Genomic DNA, 23,796 nt, shown 5'->3' with positions numbered 1-23,796 from the left:
GACAGTGCCTTTGCTGTTCTTTTCCTTTTCTTTTAATGCTAAATGAAAACATCCACACCACGTGTTTGGCACTTTATTATCTTGTTTGCTAAATCAACCAGTCTGCTGGGACTTACTATAATTGGTATGTCATTGTGTGAACAAAGTACGGCACATTTAGAACTATCAAAACAAAATGTCAAAATGGGATGAGTCATGTTTCTAACAAGTCCGGAAGCCACAGTGGGAAACATTTCCCACAGGATGATATATTCATGACAGCGCCGGTGTCAGAGCTATTACTTTGATCTTTAACATTAGATTTCGCTGCAGGTATTCTCACTCTTGTGGTGCAAGTGTGAGGTGTGAGTGTAGATTCTAAGTGTTACCTCCAGATGCTGCCACCCCTATGAAAGTTTGCAGATTGCCTCATTTATTTATATAAGGATTCCTTTTGGCTTTGAGCACAGATTACCAAAGCAACACTACTAACAAGTAGGAAAATTCCATTTAAAATGTACCGGACTGGGTTTATAGAGGCTCATGGTTTCTAAATACAAACTATTAAGTATCAGGACTGTTCACATGTAAGAATGACCTAAGAAGCAGAGTTTTGGTGAGCATTTAGTCTGCCTTTTGGAAAGAAGAGCCTTATGGTCAGACTAGTTAAGAGTTACTGTCTCGTCTGCTGATGGATTCCAAGGTCCAGTCGACAGTTCATAGTTTATGCTCCAGGGGCCCAGCACTAAATCCCACCAGACACTGCCTGAAACCAGAAGCCTGCTGCTTTGACTCGTGTAAACAAAGGCAGATGTGTGGATTTCTGTCTCGGTGTGTGCATATCCACTTTTCTCACTCTCTTTCAGTCAACATCACTCCAAACAGAACATATGTCACGGCTCAAGGCTAGGGGGAGAACAAGGCCACAACTAGTGGTGATGCATATAGGTTTGTGTCTGAGAGAGTGAACAGTGTGTACGGGAGAATCATTAACTTCCTAACAAAATCAAAGACCAAACACATACCCACTCACCTGAGCATTAAGTGTTCTACAAGTGTCACCAAGTTTTGTTCAGAGTTGGTCGGTTGTTTTCTTTTCGAATAGCTTTTAAATCCCACATCTGGACACTAATGTACAGTCTCTGCAGGAAATGTTCCAACGCATCATTACACCAAGTCATCGCATCACTTCCTGTTGACACACTCAAAGTGTGACATATGGAAACTATTAAAATGAGGGGAGGGGGGTGCGGGGGAGAACATATGCGGGGTAGTGGGGGTTACACTCAAGGAGAAGGCTAAAAATGAAATTGTTTCCCACGTTTCCCTGCACACGTGCACCCAGGGGTCGATGGAGCATGGAGAATAAATTCCTTTATAAGTACAGGGCAGAAAGAGCACATTCATGCCAGTCAAAGAACAGAAATGTGCTCCAGATAACATCTCCAAAGGTCCTGGACAGGCGGCCGCATGCACTCACAAACATTCACACTGTCTGTCTCCCCACTATCACACAGAGTCACCTTCACTACTAGCTCTGGAGCCGCCACCTTACCTGACCATAAGCCATCTGCACCAATTTAGCCATTTGCGTTAAGTGGTGGAGAAAAAGGTTTGGGTTAGTCTGAGCCCCCTAATCCTTGGCCAGCATAGACCATGGGTGGTCACACACTCACATAGTGCAGCTGCAGTGCAGGAGGGGGGCTGGGGCTGAGAGAGTGGTAGTGGGGATGAGAGACGCATGGTGGACTTCTCAGGTTTGTTGTGCAAGAGCTACATGCCAATGGCTTGCTTAACATCTCTTACTAATTCACTCGCACAGAAAACCTTGTGCACACAGCCAGATGCAAGCAGGGTCCACTAGTAAAAAAACAAAATCTCACAAAGTCATTTGTTACTGAGTCAATGTTTCACTGGCCAAAAATGTTCAAATAGTCTGAGAATTGGATCCATAGTTGGACCAAATACTCAATTAGTTCCTAAATTAAAACAGAAGGCTATTAGTGGGTTGTCCAGCTAAAATATCCACAGATACCAAATATTTTAAAATAGATTTTGGGGCAAAATTATGTCTACGATTTGATGAATATTTCCTCACGTTTTGTGTTGGAATGATGAGTATGTAAACAACATGGTCTTGGTCTTGATCTTACCCTCAGTTTTACGCTCTTTTACGAACTTACTTCCCTTGAATTCAATTAAGAGGCACCAGATTGTACAGATTTTTGGGGGGAACTATAAAAAAAAAAGCCTCATCTCTCAATGTTAAAAAAATCCATGGATGCGACTGCTGATCCAGATCCATAACAAATTAATCTGTCTAGTGATTTTTGGACCGGATTGTAAACAAAAATTCTTTGGCAGAGGTAACAATTTCAAGGAAACAAGGGAAGAGACAGAACTGAGACATTACAGTCGCTAAAACGTATTCTGCTAAAAGAAATAACTAATAACACTAAAAACTAACATACTAAAATCTGTATTGCAGGAAATCGGTTGCCCATTTTGACAGGTGTCTATAGTAGATCTTTAAAAAGATAAGCCCTACTTGTCCCTTAACACTACTCAGTCATCCCAATAAGGGAACTGAATAATCAGGGTCTGTCATTATTGTCCTTGGTTGAAATACACCATATGCTTTAGTCAGCTGCAGTATTTTCACTCAGAAATAACAATTTCTCACCAGACAACTAACTCTGGTAACAATAAAATCTTCACTAAACTGAAATGATTTGTTTGAAAACTGACTTTACTAAACTTCTGGCCATAGTAATGACAATAAAGAGCCACTACACACACACACACACACACACACACACACACACACACACACACACACACACGTACACGTGTGTAAAGTAAACACATACCATACCCCCTGTGCCCCCACACAAGCCACTTCCAGTAAATTAGTGGCAGTAAATGAGGCAGCTGACGCTTGTGTGCTCTGCAGCTTACAGCTCTCCAGTGGACACCTGACACGGCCAGACAACCCCACACTGGGACAACCTGCACTGTGGCATGCCAGGGGGAGCACAGGCAAACATCGAGAAAATATGTGGCCATGGTGCTATGAAAACACTGGCACTTACTGGTACCCATTCATTCACATTCTTGTCCGGCTCTGTGGTCTCTCACCCGCATTTATTCAACTGTACTTGCTATTATGAAGGAAAACACAGCATTATGTGAAGGTGAGACTGTGTAAGTGACTTCATGGGTCACTGACAGGAACCTGTGGTGTGGTGTTTACACAATAGGAAGGGCGACCTGAAATGTCTTGTTGGTGCTGAGCAGAGGAGCCCCACAGACCTCCCATACTGACTCCATTATTCAAGGCCATTCTTTCTGCAAGTAAATACCGAAAGTAGCTCTGTAGTTCAGAATGAAGCAAGGAACCTTAATTTGATGCCATGTGTTAATGTATCACAGCACAATTAAATAATTAGGCTGGTGTCCTTGTCTATTTTCATGTTTTGGATAAATCCTATTCAAAATTGTAATACTTTTCCTAATCTTCGATTGGCTCTCAGCCCAACACCCATTTGTAAATCTTTAAAAATCATTTAGATTTGTTTTCAAATCATTTTAATAGGCAGAGTAATTCACTAAAACAGCTGGGCTCTCTAGGTATTTAGTCAACCAATCTAGCGGAAACGTTGCCTTTAGTTGCTAAGAGCTGTCCACAGTGGCTGAAAGCTGAGCCAATGTTGGCTTTGTCATTGCTTCCATTTCTATCATTTACTTGCTTCTACAGAAGTTAGCATTCTACCCAGCTAGCCCCAGATGGCCCGATGGCAAGTCACTGTAGTGTCCAGTCTGACCTGACGAGCTGCCCAGAAGGCACATTATAACCTTTTGTCGTGTAAACCCAGCCATGGCTGAAGCTTTTGGCGAGCAGCCGTCACAACCAACCACTCCTGGAGAGAAACCAGGGAAAAACAAATGTTGCTCAGTGGGAGTAAATGGTTCATTTGTTCAGGAGTTATTTTCCCCTGTGAGTTAAAATACATCTGGTGAGTTATTGAATATAATACAACATGCTGTGTATATCGAATTAACCAAAGGAAACTAAAGGAACAACAACAATGGACAGAAATAAGCTCAGGAATATAATTGGTACTTGTCAATGAGATCCATCAATTGTTTCTATGTACTTTATGATTTGTTTACAATTACATTGCTTATAACCCAAGTCTTTCAAAGATATAATATGTAACAATCCTTAATTGAAATGTTGGAAAATTTCTAGACTTAGTCAGACAATTTTTTGCACTTTTGTGTACTTTATCCAAAACGTTTCCAACAATGTTCAAACCCAGAGTATTCCCCCAATTTCAGTCAGAATCAGGATATTGTAGAATATAGGACAAGATGGTGATTGCATTAAGTTACCAACTATCATAAGATGTTAGCAGGTGTTAGCGGCCACCAGCGGATTTTAGGGACACAACCTATATATTTATTTTGGCCTTGTAATCAACGTTACAGGTTGGATGTGTTTATCACTTATAGATGATCAGGCTTATTCGTTGTTTGCAGCGTAATGTGAATAAAACTTAAATACATTACCTGATACATGAACATGATTTGCACCTCAATCACATCTGGTCGATTTTCATCAACAACTCCCATAATCACGTGCTGCTTCACAACGTCATCAAACTGTACTGTTATTGTGTTGTTTGAGAGACCCCTATCAGCCCAAGTTACATAATGTACGTTTGATGTGCACTGTGGGAGAAAGTTGATAAAATACCTCATATCTTGCCTGTTGGCCATGTTTTATATTCAACTGATAAAAAGCAAAAACAAGTGTTAATCACTGTTGTCTTAGCTGAGTCTCACACCACTCAGTGTTTTGCGCACATAACTCACTGGTACGACTGAAAAAAGTTGAGCTAATATTACTTGAGTCCAACAGCTGAACCAACACTGAATATAAATCTCTCTCTGATTTCACCTCACTGTTGTTGATCTGTTTGTGCCGATGATTTAGTGACAGTGGACTGAGTGGGAGTCTTTGGCCGTGCTTTCTCCCCGCTGTCTTCTTTTAGGTCATTAATCAGCAATAAATTGAGAAGCAATTTGTCCACAGAGGGAATTTCACCCACTCTGTCTGAAACGTGACCCATGAAGTGATTAAATGCTGGTTTTGCCCTCACATCATGTAGAACCACATGCATGACCACAGAAACACGTTCAAACACATATATGCACACAGACAAAAAGAACACCGCAGACTAATCGCTGGACTCTCCGATAACGTGTTCCTAGATTGCTCCCCCGCTGGCTTCCAAAAAGTCTGAGTAAGGCAGATGGACACCAAGACAACACTTAATCCAGTGTGAATCAGCCAACACGTTAACAAAAACAAGCTCACCTATGAGAGCAGGCATTGTGTTCACTCTCAGCAAACTATGTCACCTCTGCAGTGGTTCATCGTAAAATATAAAACACTGTTGACTTTCAAAAAGCAAAGGGCGTCTTGACATTAATTATAGTAAAGTTATTCATTCTCCTTTCTCATGTTCTGTAGTCAAAATAAATACTAATCATGCCCTTATCTTAAATTCTCTACCGGTTGTCATCCACAGAAAATAAATCAAAATTCAAGGCCATGCAGCAGTTTGCATTAATCAGATTTGTTAAGTATAGTGTGTTGTCCCATTGGACTATTAGGGAATCATTAAGAAATGCAACAGTAGTGTGTTTAAAACACATTGGAGGATTACTAGCTGTCAAAATAATCTCCCGATGCAAAGGTGAACAGAGAAGTTTTCACTCTTTGGGTAAAACTGATATTTGTCTTGATGCTAAATCAGAGGAATGTTGCATCACAGTGAAAGGAATCAGAAACCAAAGAATCTAGAACAAACATATTTAAAACAACAATTAAAGCCAGTTGTTTGAGGTAATTCAATGAAATGTGTTGATCAAGGTTCGTTCTGTTTTGTTGTTTTGTGTCAGGTAAATCATTTTTAGAGCTTCTTTGAAATAAACTAAATAATTCTGTAAATTTTCTAAATTGAAAGTGCATAAATGCTCTTTTAAAATGTGTTACACAGCTGAACCCAACACAAAGAATGTGTTCCTGAGGAGACTGTTGAGAAACTAGAGAGGTTATCCCCATATTTAAGCGATATTGCGTCTCCCTCTTCTCCGTGAAGGCCAGCTTTCGTCCTTTGTGGAAGTTCAGGACAGTTTATAAACAATTCTGATATCTGAGCTGCTGAGACAACATGCTGTACAAACTACTCGAGTACAACCTGGCCCAAGTACAGGTTCAAAATGGCGACCAGTGCATAAAAACAATAACTAAAGCTCATGAGGATCTTCTCAAACACAGAAAATAATGCGGCACATAATCCTCCTAACATATAAAAGAAACATGATTGACAGCAGATTTTGTTTTTGCACAGAGGCAGGTTTCCGTGTGTTTCTTGTGTTGCAAGGATGTAGCTTTATATTACCATTATAATTTAGAATTTATATTATTAATTTATATTATCTATCACTTAAAAAATAAAAAAAGGTTTAATGATTATTCCATGATTCGATTCAAAATGCTTATTACTGTGCTGAAACTGCTGTTTAAGTAGCTGCCAAAGGGTAAACTGGCCTTAAATCAAACACTGCGCCATACAGCTGGAGGACTCCAAAAATAAAGCTGGTATAAAGTATTTAAGAAAAGTTGATATTTACACTTTGAGCCACACTAAGAACAATGTGCACTAAGTAGATAAACTGTGAAGGTACCATGTCCCTCCCGCTCCGGCTGATCTGTTCCAGGGGAGTGTGGATTAAAACAGGTCAGGGTATGGAGGTCAGCCGAGGAACCTGAGGTCAAAAGTCAGAGGCAAGAGAGACCTCTGCATTCCAACTGACTGCTGCCCACATTCACGCGTGCGCACACACACACACACACACACACACACACACAAACACAGCTCTATTCTTTAAGGAAAGCCTGTGTTGATGCAGTCATATTAATCTAAAACCCACAACAAAGCCAAAGAAGGAAACATTACGTGAGCAGAACGATGAGAATCTATTATAGCTTCAGAATGTGTGATTTTATCGGGCTCTCCAGACTACCTACACGAGGGCTACACCAACAATGAATCAGAGGAGAGTGATGTGATATTTGCTCAGAAGTCTGTGGTGAGCTTACTATCTGGTGTGACGTTTTCTAATAATCATCAGAAAACTATGCATATGCTATCTTAGCAACCACATTCTTAGTGCGAACATGCGTGTGTTTCTGATTGTCTCATTTGCGTTGAAGCTGTGCACTTTATTTTTCTCAATTTAAAACTAAATCACGGCTGCTTTATCGGTTGGCAGGTACAATTTCACCAACATATAAGTATCGGTTATTCTTTATTTATAAGCATTATGATTTAAATTATGCAGAAGATTTGTGCATTTATCTTTACAGGTTATGTAAAAATATATTTTGTCTTAATTAAAATTCTACATATTTAGTTGTATTTGTGTTTTCCTTATATTTATAGTTATTCCTGAACAAGTTTATGATTAAAGTGTGAAATATCAAGCCACAATTACATTTCTTTGTCACATGGTTTTGATTACGACATCTTAGGAATCATTGCAATTGGCTTTTCTATATATTTATATATTGTTATCAGTAATGTTTGAAACCTTAATATCAGTATAAGCATCGGCCCCTAAACGTCTGTACTGGCTCTAATTAAACCCAGTGTTGTTGAAGGACCAGAACAGATTGTGGTGATATTGTTGATCACTGTACACAAATGCATCTTTGTGTGCAATGACATGCGAGGATCACTGTAGTCACACACACAGGCCGACTGAACAGGACACACAAAGACCCTGCTTTATTCCCTTTTTTTTTCGTCCTTGTGCACATTCTGAAACATAAATCAGAGGATGCAGGAGAAATGACAGAGAACATGCAAAGGGTTTAAATATGTAGTTCCGACAACATCGTGACACTGGATACATTCTGTTATTTGGTGTTTCCTTTGTTACACTTCATCACACAAACTCCCTGGTTATTGTAGGTATGTTTACAGGGAAGTTAAAATTTGTTAAAAAGAATAACTTTTTAATTTGACTATTTGAACGGCATTAAATATCTTGAAAATGCATTATAACAAATGTGTTTCTGTTTCTCCTCTCTTTCCCAGAGCACCTCTGCCATTCCTGAGAACGAAAAAGATGGTGAGTCTTGACTCTATTTCTTCCGTTTCTTTCTCACATGTTCAGTTCACTGACAGATCGTGGCTGGATAGATGAGGATCTTGATGGTCAAAGTGATGGCTGAAGCGTTTGTCTGCAGTTGATCGGGTGTGTCCGTTGTCTGGTGTCATGTGAAGTGGTTCTGCAACACAATATCTGATTGATAGCCCTGTCTGGTGTTCACAACATGGGGCAAGACAGGAAGGAGTAGGAGAGGAGGTGGAGGGAGACAGGCTCCACTTCGATGAGACACTCGATGCCAGTCGAGATAAGATCCTCGACGCATCTACTCAACCATCAAGTCTGTAGCCTCTCCTAAGATAAGAGCCAGACTGAATTTCAAGCGCAACAAAAAATGGATGCATGTTTATTTGCCTTTTCTCTCACTTCTTACTCAACTTCATACATTACTGTGGTGATCAAACATAAACAGCAATAGAATAGCTGTAGAATAAACAGATAAATACCCCATGCAACTCTATCCCTATACACACCCTCGGGCACAAGCATTTTTGTGACCTGATTTTATTAGTACTTGTCAGCTGGGCCCACAGTTCCCAGTTATAATTACTTCCTCCTGATGCCACAATCTTCTCAGAACTGACTTGTTATGTTATTGCTTCCTGTCATCTACTTGGCAAGCTTTATTATTATTCGACTCTGAAAAAAAAAAAAACTCAATCTGTAGTGACTCGTACCTCCATTCTGTCTCTGACCTCTCCGTCAGCTGTCTGCCAGCAGTGCACAGGGTCATCAGGGTACTACAGATGGACAGACCCACTTTCAGACAGCCGGCAGGGGAGCAGTGTTCATTAAACACCCCCCTGTGTCGTCAGCCCGCTGGTAAACAATACCAAAGAGGTGGCTTGACGTGGGGACGAGGCTTTCATATTGACCCCCACTGTCCCAGAGCCTGCTGGGAGTCCTTACTCACTCTCACTCTGTCTCTCCTTCTAATTACCCCCACTTGCTGAAAACCTTTCATGGGAAATGTGCTGTCAGTATGTTTGCTTGTGTGTATGTGTGTGTGTCATTCCTACCTTTCGGTGAAAGGCCCACTTATTTTTACAAGGAGCCAAAAACTTGCAAAAATGCTCAGTACCAGCTTCTAAAGGAGCATTCTTGGTCATTTTTCTTCATTTAAATCGGGTTTACTCGCTGTAGGCAAGTTATGTAACATCCATCTCTGGGTCTGTGTGATGGAACCCATGTCTCTGGAAGGGGGGTGGGGTTAAGATAGGAGTTTTGGAGGGACTTGATGGAGCACAAAGCCCAGTGTTCATTGTGACACTTCAAAGCCCCCTCTGTATCTCCACCAAGCCCTTGGGAATGACACATTTGTGACAGTGTTACATCACACACCGTGCCCTGAAGGCTCCTGCTGCCCCCCCCCCCCCCCCCCCAATGAAAGACAGCTCATTGAGGGCTCATTTTTACTATCTCTGTGACAAACGGAAGCACACCAGTGATCAACACAAAGTTTCCACAGGCAGCACTCTGTAATGGCACAGTTGATGGCCTCCCCGCGGCGCCGGCTGCATCTTGTGAGCGGCCAGTGTCACAGCTTTCCTGTGCACAAAGAGGATGTGTCTATATACTGCAGAATTACAGCTGACAACCTGTCGTTAAGTTGCGTTCTTTATGGGTCTCCTGTGACGCTGGTTAAAGCCTGATCTTCACACGGCTAATGCACTGGGATGGCATGAAAGAACAACATACCATTTGAAGATGATAAGGACGTCATGCTTCAAGTCATGAATGTCCTCATCACTGAATGGTCTAGGAGATGACACGTGATGTAATGTGCGTTGTGATGTTATATCACCCAAATAAAACTCAAGAAGTTACTTAAAGGGTAAAGAATGAATAAAACAAATCACTTTTAATACCGTCTAGCCACTGATTACCTTAATTTGCATGCAAGAGCTATCCCAATTAATAAATTTAAGGGAAAACCCTATCCGCAGCATTAATGTAATATCTCTTTAATGATATTTACCTGTCATATACATAAGCTACATTAGTCCTCATTACTGCCACCAGCCTTGTTTCTTTTTTATGTTTGTTTGATGGTTTTAAAGCAAGATAACACAAAACAACTGAACAGATATCGATGAAATTGGAAGGTTACAATATGGATCAGAGAAGAACCCATGTCATTTTGGTGCAGATCCGGATCAGGGGGCGGATCCGGGAACTTTTTATCACTTTTTTTAACATTGCGAGTTATGGCATTTTTGATTCTTTCACAGTATTCACAGGAAATAATTAATGACTCTTGATTGCGAAAAATGTATAGCAGCCTGATTGAATTATGGGAACTAGACCACAAAGCATTTGGGTTCTTATATGAACCGTTCTTGTAGACCTTGTGAGTACAAAAGTGATCTTGATAGCAGATGCCACTGGTTTTGCGAAACCTTCTTCAACTAATCAGCTTTTCAGCCTTGTATCCAACTTCTTTATTCAACAGAGGATGTAGACAACTCAACAATGTCTCTCAAGCCGTTTTCAGCCGTGACCTGCGGGTAAAGTTTCTGGAGTTAACCCAGAGTTTACCTTCCACACATGCACAACACAGCGGGAGGTTTTCTGCTCAGACGCATTCACAACAGCAACAAATCCTCCTAAGAATGAGCCACCCTTTTTTTCTCCATCGTAACAGTGCTTGGATGCACCATGCTGTGAGTTCCTCATCTAAATATAAACCACTGGGAATATATATACAGAACACAATGATGGGCATCCAACCAACAACAGAGTTAAAACCTGACCTTTCCCCTAGACTCATAGCATCATGGTCTAAGACATTTTCTGTGGTTGTAGGTGGAGCAAGGAAACCTGAGGGAAGAGGAAATGGTTTAGCACCCTCAGTAGGGACCGGTATGGGAGGGACTCTCTGGCATTATGCAGTACTTCCTGAGAATAACGTGTGTCATCATTTCTGTCTGTCTGTCTGTCTGGCTCCCCTTTTAGTTTCCCTCTCTTCTTTATCCGTAGTTTCCTTTGTAGTCACTATTCTTCAATTCTTGGAATTCCAGTGACAAATTCATGTTACTGGTATTGAAAGTTAATTTGAAATGCAGCTGTTTTATTTTACATTATGATTCACAAATTGTTACTAGAAGTGGACACTGATCTCTGGAGATCCCATTTTTAATCATATTGTTACGCAATTTGAAAACTCCCCATTGTTCATCCATCTGTCTGACCATTGTGCTTTTCTCCATGTCCAGTGGACATTTATATGTGTATATTTACATATGTATGTTTGTGTTGAACATTTGGCTAATATGCTTATTCATTTTCTTGCTGTGGATTTGTTAAGATCAACACCACTCTCAAATGGTTTTAATAATAAGGATAAATAATTTCCATAGCCTATTTTAAATCATGAATACATTCTAACAGGAAGAAAGATTAAGCATAACTTCATACTTCGAGGAAAGACCAATACACATTAGAGTTTGGATACCCGTCCAGAGCCTGATGGGCCTGAGGGTGGGTTCATACAAGAAACTAGAAATTAGTGAAACATTGACATATTGCGGTTTCAGACAGATTGTTTTCAATTTTACTTTTAACAGATCCAGTATTAACGCTTACAGCTAATAACCCGCTAGTTATAGTTTTAGAGTAAGCAAACAGAAGAAAGACCAGTGTCAGGTCAATATGCATTTTCCCTAAAATGTTGAACTATTCCTTTTACAAAGAAAACGTCACACACAGATCATGTCTGTTCTTCTGCAGATCTTGTGACTGGGTGCTTGGCTCCAACTAAACATAACTCTTGTCTTCTAAATTTGAACACAAGTGTCCACTTAATTTGGAGAAAGTCACAGTAAAATAAGTCATCTTTCATTCTGCCCCAGTGTCTTTCCTCATGTGTGACCTGTGCTGCTTTCCTCTTGTTTGTACCCTGCAGCTGGTTTCCCTTCGCGGACAATGGGCCTCATTCACCAATATCTTCTTAAGAATTTTCATGACTCGTTCTTAAACTGAGAATTGTTGCATCTATGTTCCTATATTGACGAATCAATGTAATTGTACGTTGAAAGCGCGTGCCAATTTTTCCTAATCAGCATTTGTAAACGCCCCGTTCAGTGAAAGTTATAGCAGGAAAAAGTTGAATAATTTAATTAAAGAAATGGTTTGATCTCAGATTCGATGTAAAAATAAATATTGTCAAACTTAGAAGAAAGACAGAGTTATCTGAGCTGGAGCTGCCCATCATTGGAAACGCAACACTGCAGGTGAACCCTGGGCTGAGCACCAGTGGCTCCACTGGGACCGGGCATACCGGGCCAGGTTCATAATCAAATGTTTTGCATCATGTTCGGGCTCGGGTCTTGCTCGGTGGAAATCTCTTCTTAAGAGTGGTTGGTGAATGAAAGTCTTTGCTCTCATCTGAGAAAGTACAATGACAGATGTAATGAAGCTCCCTGAGCGTGGAGCCAAGTCAATAGTAACCCATGACTGAGGTTGGTTCTTCTGATGATTGTTCCTGCTCTTTAATTGATACAAGCTTCATGCCTCAGCACAGACGACAGCCAGGCCCAGATGCATCCGATTTTCAGGTTCTCCGTCCGTATGGTCATACATATGTCAATGACTCTTTTCGGGTGTAAACCGTAACTTGGTAGAGACATTAATTTTAGTTTTCCTTATTCTTTCCTTTTTTTTGCCACCCCTCTGTACACAGTAAATGGAGTTGCTGTGTTTGTGCAAGGTCACATTCCTGGCCTCCCCCGTCAGTATATACCAGCCTCAACACCTCCCTTCCAAACAGCTTCTCCTCTCTCCTTCCATTTGACACACTCTCTCCATTGCTTCCTGTGTGAGGCTGGTACTTAACATACTGTAGTCTTCCATTTATATTTCAATCTTCCACATCAGTGGTGAACACATTTACCCCCTCCTCTTACAAGCAAATAATTTGACTTTCATATTTTTTTATAGAATTATTTGATAATTATTTTAGTATTTTAAGATGAACTGAGGTTTATTCAGGCTTTGTCTTGAAAGTTCTTAAATTCAATGTATATATTTTCTAAAAGGGGAGAATGTGTAATTTTGAGACACATTTCTTAACTGTAGGGTAACTAATTTATTTGTTAAAGCTTAAAACCCCATTCAGTGTACATTTGGAGAGCTCTATCTTTGAGGATCTATCTCTCCAGTTGTGGTACTCTGGAAACAGGAAACCTCTGCATGGAGGGGAATTTACAACAGGAAGTCAACGTGCTGAACATCAACAAAAGTCCCTTAACCCAAGACAAAAGGCAAAAGGCCTTTAATTATATCATTATTCTTCCTTAGCTTTATTTTTTGGGAGATTGGTTTGTTTTTCATCTATGTTTTATTACTTTTCATGATTTTTCAAATGCTACTTCATGCCTCAGATCCTCCAAAAAAGAAAGAAGAGGGTGGCAACAAGGTCAATACAGTGTTTTCTGTAGCGGCCCATCCCTTCTCTCGTGATTATAATTTAACCAAGGTTTATTTCTGCACCAAGCCCATGCTTTGTCTGAAATGACCCATCAAGAACTCCCATTCATAACCAGGGGACTGTAAATCTTTCAGTGTTGATGGTGTGAGCTGCCTAAGCAGTCCCCAGGCTAATGAATCAGCCCCGGCTCAGCAGGCTCTGTAACTCCCTGGCTGGTTTACACCCCTTGTCTGGAGGTTAGGGGGAGGGATCGTCTAAAACACAGAGGAGACTATGATATAGCCGGTTTTGAAATACTATACATGGGATATTTCGTGTTTCTATAATTTAAGTCGTCTGGCCGTCTTATGGCTTGCTGCAGAGACACACGAGTCTGAAGGTATCATGTAGTCAGATTGGAGTCGTATGAAAGTAGGGCAGACACTAAGCGTGAATGAGTGCATGTTTGATAGCAGACAAAGGCCCAAACCCATTTCACCTCTTCTCCCTACCCCTTGGTTTCAAGTGTTACCTTTTCCCTTGAAACGGATTCTTGGTCGAAATCTTCCCTATGAATTGGGACAGCACTTCAGAGAAGACTTCAAGCAGATGGTCACTTCAAAGCGACTCCCACACAATTACAGTCCCACTCGGACATGCCCACACATACATGCTTCAACATACCGACACATTTCTGGCGGTTCTGTGAAGAATGGAGTACAGTGCATTGTTTTTCACATTTTGATGATAGACTCTTGCATACTGTTTATATACGCTGTTTGAAGTCCTCCCAGAAACCCCCCTGCCCTCATATTTCACCTCCCCTGTCTCCATATCTGGGTCAGTGTGTTGGCAGCTACCTCCATCAGATGTAGGTACACTCCACTGGCACCCTCTACTCTTGTTTGACAGAGGGGCCATTTGGCAAGACTTCCCTTCCTGAGGTATGAGATATCCATTATTTTCCTTCGCCGGACCCCCCCTCATCCCCCTTTCAGGACTTTTTCACTCATATCTAGGTTACAGTCTGTGTATAGCCCCCTTATCACAGGTATATTGTACCAGATACACGGAAAGGGAAAGTACACTGATATGTTGTTGTTATGCAAATACTGATCTAGATTTGTGTGTTTTTTAGTTCTAATTTGACTCAGATGTTATGTAAGTCAACCAGGTGCTGGAGGATCGTAAAAATTTGATAATTTTCAAGGATGTTTGTTTTTCAGCATCCTCAATTACAACAATGTTAAAGAGGTCAGTCCACAATCACACAGGCACAGGCGAAAGGGTTGTGAAAAACAAGCAAAGACACGGGAATCCAGCCTTATCAGTCTCAGCAAACCTTAGGAGACCATAAAGTCAATTGACCATGATAAGAACAATCCTATCAGCAGACTGCAATAAGCCAATGGTGAGTACATTACCTTCACTTGCTGGAGCAATCATTGCGTTTGGTTGATTTTTCTAAAGTGTGAGCTTAGTGTGGAATGTGTTCAAGTAAACCTGAATCGCACATTTTGCTCACAACTACACTCAACACATATAGACACACACTCAGCTAAGGAGTAACCAATGCACAAACATAAACATAAAATAATTTGCATGTAGAATTGTTTTATTCAATAATTGAATGAATGGCAACTATGAAGAATAAATGGATATATATATATAATTGAATATAAAATCTAATTAGTAGCATTTCGTGGATTTATTTATTCAGTTGAGGCGTCGAGACGTTCACAGTAGTGGTTCTAGCCCATGGAAAATCAAACTGGTTCTTAAAAGGTTTGTAGGTTGAACCAGTTCTTCACCAGCACAGGCACTTGGTTCACTTTGGGGCAAAGGGTTTGACAGATGCAGGTTGGACTTCTGACTTCTGCTATAATTGGCCAGTCTGAATGGCCCCTCCTCAGCATTAAATTTGGAGATGGTGCTGGCCAGCAGTCTCTGTCATTGCTTTCCACAAACCCTTGAGAAAAATGTCAGGCTCTTTAGCTGCGTAACCCTCCACTATGCTCACTATGTTTATTTGAGACCAAACACAGGGTTAAGTAATGCTATTGAAAGTGTTTCAAACAGTAAAGATATGGAGCATAAAACATAGGTCCATGTCCATCTTTTCCCTTTGACTTAATTTAGTTGGTCCTGCTCACGGGTTGATAGAATATAGTATTTGAAAGAGTATTAGTAATCTTGTACTCTTCTTTCTGAAATTTCAGGGGTAATAATTATTTTATCCTGAAAAAGTGACAGTGTAAAAGTCCCATCAGCTATAGATATATGTGTAGCAGTTATGCTAAGCATCTTCACAGACCCCAGAGAGGTGTGTTTGCTTAATAGGAGCTAAATCAGCATTATCCGATCAACAGCAGTCTAAGTAATGGATTCCATTATTGTGTTGTTTTTGTCCATCTGAAGCGTGAACATTGTTACATAAGGTTTCCAGTAGAGTATTTCTCAATGGCTACTTGTTTGTCTTGGGTTTGTATTTGTGTGTATTGCACATTCTCCTCCTACCGTAATATATTTACAGTAAAGTCGTGTCATTGTTTCAATAATTTCTTCATGGCTGTTATCTCCATGTCCTTTTGGGAAATTTCACCAAACCATCACTTTCAACCATTTCTGGGAAACATTTTATTTTCTTGCAACTATTTGAGTGAATCAAGTTTTATCCTGGACCCTTTATCATCTAATTTCCTGTCTTTCAGTTTCAGTCCTGTGTGAGTTTATCTTTAGCTTCATAACAAGGAGGCTGCCTGGGCACTGGCTTATATAACGGCACTGATGCTCTCTGTGTCTAGATAGACAAGGGCAGGTGAATAGAGTGGATGAGTTGAAGAAGGTGACAGAGAAGAGGAGCATAAAAAATATGTGATAGTAAGAAAAAAAGGTTGCAGGGGAGAGAAGTGAGTTGTGACTTTGAACCACTCAGATATTCACACAGAGAGCACTCGAGCTTGTGTCAGAAAGCACTTACTCACACTTACATACACACACATACGCACACATACACTGGGAGGATAGAATATGAGAGCATTGCAGCACTGTCTGGATGTGTCCCAGCAGTTACCGCACTGATGCTTGCTGCAGCACACGGGAGTGTACGCTCTCGACAGGAGCTGAACAGAGCTAGGAAGAGAGGGAGGAAGGAACCAGAGCAGTGCAGAGGACTGTACAGAAACGGATACATGCAGAAACTAATCGGATTGTGATTCAATTGCTGAACATATGAGCAGGGAGAAGAGGTCTGATTGACAAGGCATAAAAGCACAACAATTGAGCAATTGTGGGGAGAAGGTAGGAGTCTGACGTAGGTACGTTTTAGTTGATGCTAATCGGCATGTCTCGTTCTATGAGGCTGCTGCTGCTGCAGAGGTCCTTCAATGACCACATCAGGTCCTCTACTTCGAAAGCCCTAGACATGCTCAGCAAGACCACTCAAGAGACTCGAATGGCAGGTGAGTGACCATAGCAATGGCAGTGTGTGCATGTGTGTTTGCCAATGTTTTCAAAGACTGCATGTGTCCATGTTTCCTTCTAGAACATAAAGTTACAATGTGCGACAAGCACGTCAGGTCTCAGATTTCCTAAGCAGGATGCAGAGCTGGTGGATAAAAGTGCATTGTCATGGCCTCAGAGAGAAGACAGAACACACAGCAAGGCATTAGTAAAGTGAACTGTTTCTTACATGGCAGATCAATAGATAGGATTTAATGGATGTGTTGATGCCACAGCTGATGGGTGCAGGGATAGGCTGCATCTGACCTAAGTTGTTTTTAGTGGATCTGTGGTTACATGGATGCATTTCTCTAAGTATATCAGATCTTGGAAATTCAGTTGTCCCTCTTACCTGCCTCCACCCCAGTTTCTTACTAGTTTGGCCCCATGTATTACTAATGAGCTGGTCGTCCACACGCAGGACTGAACCATTAGAATACAGAATACTCCCTGGCTATAACTGCTCCAGCAGCTTTTCTCTAAATAATACAGATAGTTCTCTATCTTATAAAAGCAGTAGCAAAGTAAATGGATTGCATGCTCTTGAAAAACGTTCGTCGCAGATCTACAGGCTCAAGCCATTTTTAAAGAGAGTTATGATTATTTTCAAGGATGAAGATGGAGATGAATTTTTGGCTCTTTGAAATCCTGACACCTTCCAACTCGGTACAGGTGCTGGTTGCTCATTTCAAAGGAGGTAACACAGTTATTTCTCTGAATCCAAAGGTCAATGCCCTGTGGCCTAACCTCTTCTATTGAAGTATAGAGAGCCAAGTGATAAATAACCAGCAACAAACACTGTCCAGGATGTTTCAGGCTGTTACCACATAGCTCACTGTCCCACATGAAAGAGTCGAAAAGTGGGTCAAAGAATTATCACAGGATCTAATTACTGCTCCCCTGGATTGTCACTCATGTCTCTTCTTCACATTCTCAGTTTCTTGAAGGTGTAGGCAAAATATGGCTTTAACAGGAAATGTTTGTGATCTCAATTAATGTCAAATAACAACACCTTTACCTCTGACAAGGACATATACCAGGACTACGCACAAACTACTCAACTCATCAAACATTTTTGGAGGGGGGGGGGGTGCATTAACCATGTGTCAAAATCTAACCCATTCATTTTGGTGCATGTGGGACTGTTAGGACTTGTTGGAGATATGCACTCCACTGAGTTCCATTCCAGTATTGTATATGAATTAAATCTGTGTTCTTTGCCATGAAGTGCTTGAACACATTTTACTGTACCAAGATACTTGATACAGTAAGATGTTCTTAGTCAGGGTGTTTGTCACCATGCAGACTTGTTAAGCAACATTTTAAGCTGTATTTTACATATGATTCCACCAAACATCATTGGAGACGACACCAATTAAATATGACGTCATGGTCTTGAGCTAACTGGTGAGGAAAACAAGGTTTGAGTATATGTGATCCTTTGGGGCACATGACATTGGCTAATGTCACACACCATGCTCTCAAAGCCTTCCCGTCCATTCTGTGCATCATCACACAACCTGAAACCGAAAAGCCTTGTTGATGATTCCCACTCTTGTCGTACCTATGAGCACATAACATATTTACTTAAGCATGTTTACAGCTGAAGGGGAAAACATGGGTCACCTAACACTGAGATTATCCACTGACAAAAAACAGATGTCACTCACAGTCTTTGTGCTCAGTGTCCACTGGAGACGTCATCAAATAGATCACGACATCGTCCGGCTATTGTCTTGGAAGCCCCCTTAAATCCACTCCCCTATTTCAGCACAGAGTTTCTTTAGGCAATGAAGGTGTATGAATGGAAGTTAAGAGGCCAAAGCTTTGAGAAGACAACCTCTTTTTTCATGATCTCCTGCTTTAGGCCAAAGGTATGAATTTCCAACAGTAACAGATACTTTACCATTGAGGCAGTGATGTCCAGGCTTTTCATCAACTCATGATTAATAGATTGGAGAATTATCAGTTTACGAGAGGATAAGGATTTCCCTCTTCCTGCAAACATCAACATCTATTGATGACTTGTCCCCTGATTCCTCTAATGCTGCTAGATTTGTTGCTTCAAGAATCACAATTTGGCCAATTGATTTATAGAAGGTATATATCTAATACTGATATTTTGAGTCAGCAAATATTCATTAGAACAGAGCAGAACCTGGAATGAGTGACATGTCTTCTGCTCTGTTTTAAACGCTTTGCGCTACAGGATCAAAAGGGTTGAAGGTTATCTGGAATCAGTGCAGATAATAAAAGAGCAAGAGAGTAACGACAGAATCTGTCATCTTATCTTTCAGATAAATAATTACTCATTCATTAATCACTCCAGTGAAGTCCTCAAGTTTGTTGTACAGATTTGGGATCAGCTTATACTATGATCATGAGGTTGCTTGCGCCACAAGAATACAACTATTATTTACCTGTAAGCTTTTCTTTTGGACATTCTGTACGCAAAATATAAAAATATTGGTTGGTGTAATGCTCCTCAGCAGCTGCCACACAAACACGCACACACACCAGAAATCCAATGTCTCTCTTTTTAGAGAAGCAAATATTTTCTATTACAGAAAAACATACTCATTACTTTGTATTCATTACAAGTCATGTCCTGATCAAGTTTTTGTGTCCCAGATCTGGGTCGTTGGATTTTTTGGAGCTGCATGAACACTCAGTTTACTTGTAGTTGTTCATGTTGTGTTACAGAATGATGGATTTCCTCTGACAAACTATTTAAACTTTAATTTAGGCCTCTTGTCAAATCATTCAGTTACAGCTGATACAACGAATCCCCATAATTTCCCTCAGCAGGAGTTTGGCTACTGGTTATTATCATTGGAGCTTGGTTACCCATCCCCCAATGCCATCTTCCGTCATGATGTTTCACAATTCAGTAGACGTATCCCACCGGTGCTCAGCAGCGAGCGCACAGGAGCTGCTCAGCAAATCGTATCAACTGCTCTCAGCACATGAATTATTCTTCTTCTGCACGACATGTTCTTTATTTTATTTTTTTCAGCTGACACTTGCATACATGCTCAACCTCCTGCTTTGCACTTACTTGCTTTGCATGGCCTGGATATTGTATAACAGTCTTTTTAAATGTCATGTCTATAGAAAAAAATAATTTTGTGTCGAGTTTCATTATTATGAAGGGCCACTTTGAGATAGTAGTGTGATGTGTGTTTATTTCTGGTCTCATTTTACACCACTTTTTGGCTGGTTACATAGAGGCTTAATTAGTTGATTATTCCTTAATGCTTCTGAGCTAAAGCTATTGCATAACAGCCAGAGCTTTATCAATCAGTCCGTTTTCCAAAGTCTTGTGAAGGGAGGTAATAGGGGCGGTTGGTCAATTTTCGGTTCGGGATTAGCACTTTTCTCTTCCATGCTGTTTTTCGTTGTCCTTCAGCATTGAGATGGGAACGATAGAATAAAAGGTGGAATTCCTCCTACGGTTAAATGTCCTACATCTTCGAATATTCACTTGTTTTAATCTGAAAAACAAGACTGTGAGCTAAACTGTTACAGACGTGGGCACAAGCACAGACCTCAATCTTTTTGAGTTGAGTTTCTTTCCATGAAATTAACTGATAAATACAATCTGTTCATTGCAGTACAGCAATGTTTTCACCCCTGTACCTCTGTTGGTTTGTTTGTAAGCAACATTACGCAAAAACTACTGGAGTCTTTATCGGTGAGTGAAGTTTTTGGTGTGAATCAAGGTCAGGGGGTGGATCAAGGATACATTTTTTTTATCACGCATTTTACATTGTGAAAGATCTCGATGGTGTAACATATATACACACAGTGTTAATTTTTATTAAGAATTTGTCTAAAAAAGCACACACTGCCCGCATTTGTGCTAAGTCTGAGTGGTTCCACGAGGCAATGCCAAAATGATTACCAACATTGCACTGTACTACCAATTCTGCATCACCACACCCTCAACTATGCCACTCCACCAATCTTGGTAGGCACAGGTTTGGCCTTTAAGACCACATAATGACTACCCAAGCACAGACCGACAACAACCTGCCTTGTACCAGATGAAATTGGCAACAGGTAACCACCTTAGCTAAATTGGTGTGGACCAGATGACCTCCATCTATAGAGCCTGTGTGTTCCTAATGAGGAGTTAAAAAACAGGACTCAATGTATTGGTTTGGTCAAACATGAAGGTCATAACACTGTGTTGCCCAAACACATGTGAGCACAATACATAAAATGTTTGGATTTACAAAAACATATTTGTAATCCCTATATGGCAGCATTCAAGTGTGTATTTGTCTTTGTCCCCCTGCTTCTGCATGAATGTGTTATTGTTAAGTGGCGACCAGGCCTTTGTTTGGGGCTTAAGGGTGGGCCAGTGGGAGGTCCAGAGACATGTTCCGGTGTACTCGGGCCCTGCCTACTGTTCAACCACACAGATGTCCTGGGCCTATTGTGGCCCTATAGGACTCTACAGGGACCCAGCGGGGCCATTTCACGCCTCAGGGATGCCCAAAGAGGAAGTCAGAAAGGGAGCACCACTGTGACATCAGTGGAGATCTCTGAATGAAAATGCAGCAGGCAACCATGTAACAAATTTGCTTCAACAAGATACTTTCACACAAAGCAGGGACGGTGTGTCCAAACCTTAATCAGTGATTAAGCCTGAAAATAAAAGAATTAACTGCAGTTATACACAAATATGATGAAACTCAGTCGAGTGCATACCTCCGCCAAGTCCCCTGAAATTCAGCCAAGCTGCACCAAATTACAAAAACTCATATCAGTCATCCAAGTGCGCCTGCTTTTTGTCATCAGGATCTCTACAGTATTCTAAAAAATGTAAAGAATACACTGCACATGTCGGCAAAGGCGATGTTAAATCTGTCCTCTTGATCGAATCCTTTCCAACACCCCAGCCTTCCACCAAGTTTAAATAAAAAGGTTGAGTAGATTCTGACTATCCCCGCTTGTTAGCAGACAAACAGCAATGAAAGCACGACCTCCTTGGAGGAGGTAATGAGGGTGTCTTTGATTGATTTAGGTGTGGGTAAAGAGCATTTTAACTGCTGGGAATCAAACTATGCAATACAGAACTTGTGCTAATTTATTGTAACCCCCTTTTTTAACACCCTGGCTGGCTTTCTTTGCTGTTTTTCGACTCATTATCCTTTGCTGTTAGTTGGGTTGTGGCACATACTGTGGTTTTGCTCCTGTGAGATCTTGAAAATTCTCACAGAACATTTCCATCTCTTAAAAACAGCTATTTTCCATCTGCATCTTGGTGGCAAAGTGTTTTAAGACCCCGACAGTAATGGCTGAATCTTTTTTGGTGTCTTTTATTTCCTATAACAGATCTGCTTATGATACTTTATCATTGCGTTAGCGTAATTTGGGCACATTAAGCCTATTCTGTCACATGAGCTTAAGGTGCCTGCTATGTTCCCTCTAGGCACCGAATATGTTGGCACGTCACGTTTTAGTATGCCTTCACATGTAGGTCATGCTGCTCAGTTTGTGTGTCTATATATAGCACCTCTTTATTATTTTATTAAGGCAGATGAACTGCACCACTGTCTTACTTTCATGCCTCAATCCCATCCTGTCATGAGGATAACAAAAAGTAGGCCAAGAACAGTTTTCCTCTCATCTCTGTTTGTGCTTGAGATGTTATTGAAGTCCATGAGCGTCTCACGAGTGAAGTGTGCCACTACTGAAAATAGTCATAAAAACACAGAGCCTGTGTGTGTGTGTGTGGTGGGTGTGTAAGTGTGTGTTATTCAGGGCATACCTAAAAGCTTGCACAGATTCTTTTACTGTGTTAGCATGCATGTGTGTGTGCACTGTAAGATTACAGTCTAGCTCGACCAGACATGACTATGGGACACATGCCAGGGACATACAGTACTGTATTTCCTCTGTCTCGTCATCCGTCTTTCCCCAACTGTGTTTTTTTTCCCCACTGTATATTTAGCACTGTTTTACCTAGCACTTGATTTGTTGGAAAAAAAATGTTTTAAGTCGTTAAGGAAGTAGGATATTGAAATTATAAACATATTCTATAAATTCATAGTCAGAATTTCCATAACTACTTCATAATGTGGAACCATCAGAGGGTTCATTCCTTACCTGGGAAATAAACTCTCGGTCACTTCCACCTTTTTCCAAACATCACTGCAGTGTCACACACATAAGCAGCATTGAGTTGATATATTGACAAGCAAGCCCAGTAGCTGTATTTTTGGTGGACTTTGTCTTAATTATTGTAACATATATATTTTTTAGCAAATCCCTGAGTTAGTAATAAATAGAACATGTCTACACATCACCAAAAGGGTACTCTAGAGAGCCATGCAATGTTTTGTCTAATTTCAGAACTGAATAGTTTTTCATTTGCAGTATTGGATGTGTCAGTGTCTGATTTCAGCAGGTTTATGTATTGATGGTTTTTCTCAGTTTCAAATGTAGAAACCACTGTACTAACAGACTATATAATGTCTGCTTCAGTTCATTAATGTAAGTGAACCTTATTGTCCTTGCAGTTTTGTCCAGGTAATACTCACTGTTCATCCTGCTGTTATTTACATGACTTGTAGTCATTTAACCTGACATGTGGGTGTGAGGGAGATATTTATGATTGAATTAGAGTCCTTCAACACTGTTCCTGTTCAGTG

General features: G+C 40.7%; 1 protein-coding gene across 1 annotated transcript in view; it reads left to right on the top strand.

The window, feature by feature from the left end:
* dlc1 (DLC1 Rho GTPase activating protein) overlaps nucleotides 1-23,796 on the top strand; it is a 77,173-nt gene that overhangs the window by 16,019 nt on the left and 37,358 nt on the right. Inside the window, exon 5 of the mRNA XM_062387534.1 lies at nucleotides 8,154-8,187. Within this exon, the coding sequence (XP_062243518.1) occupies nucleotides 8,154-8,187 (34 nt within the window). The remainder of the gene's footprint in view (nucleotides 1-8,153; nucleotides 8,188-23,796) is intronic.

This window comes from Platichthys flesus, chromosome 5, assembly GCF_949316205.1.
Source record: "Platichthys flesus chromosome 5, fPlaFle2.1, whole genome shotgun sequence".
Lineage (NCBI taxonomy): Eukaryota > Metazoa > Chordata > Actinopteri > Pleuronectiformes > Pleuronectidae > Platichthys > Platichthys flesus.
The sequence above is the reverse complement of the archived record's forward strand: the minus strand, read 5'-3'. Positions and strand labels throughout refer to the sequence as shown.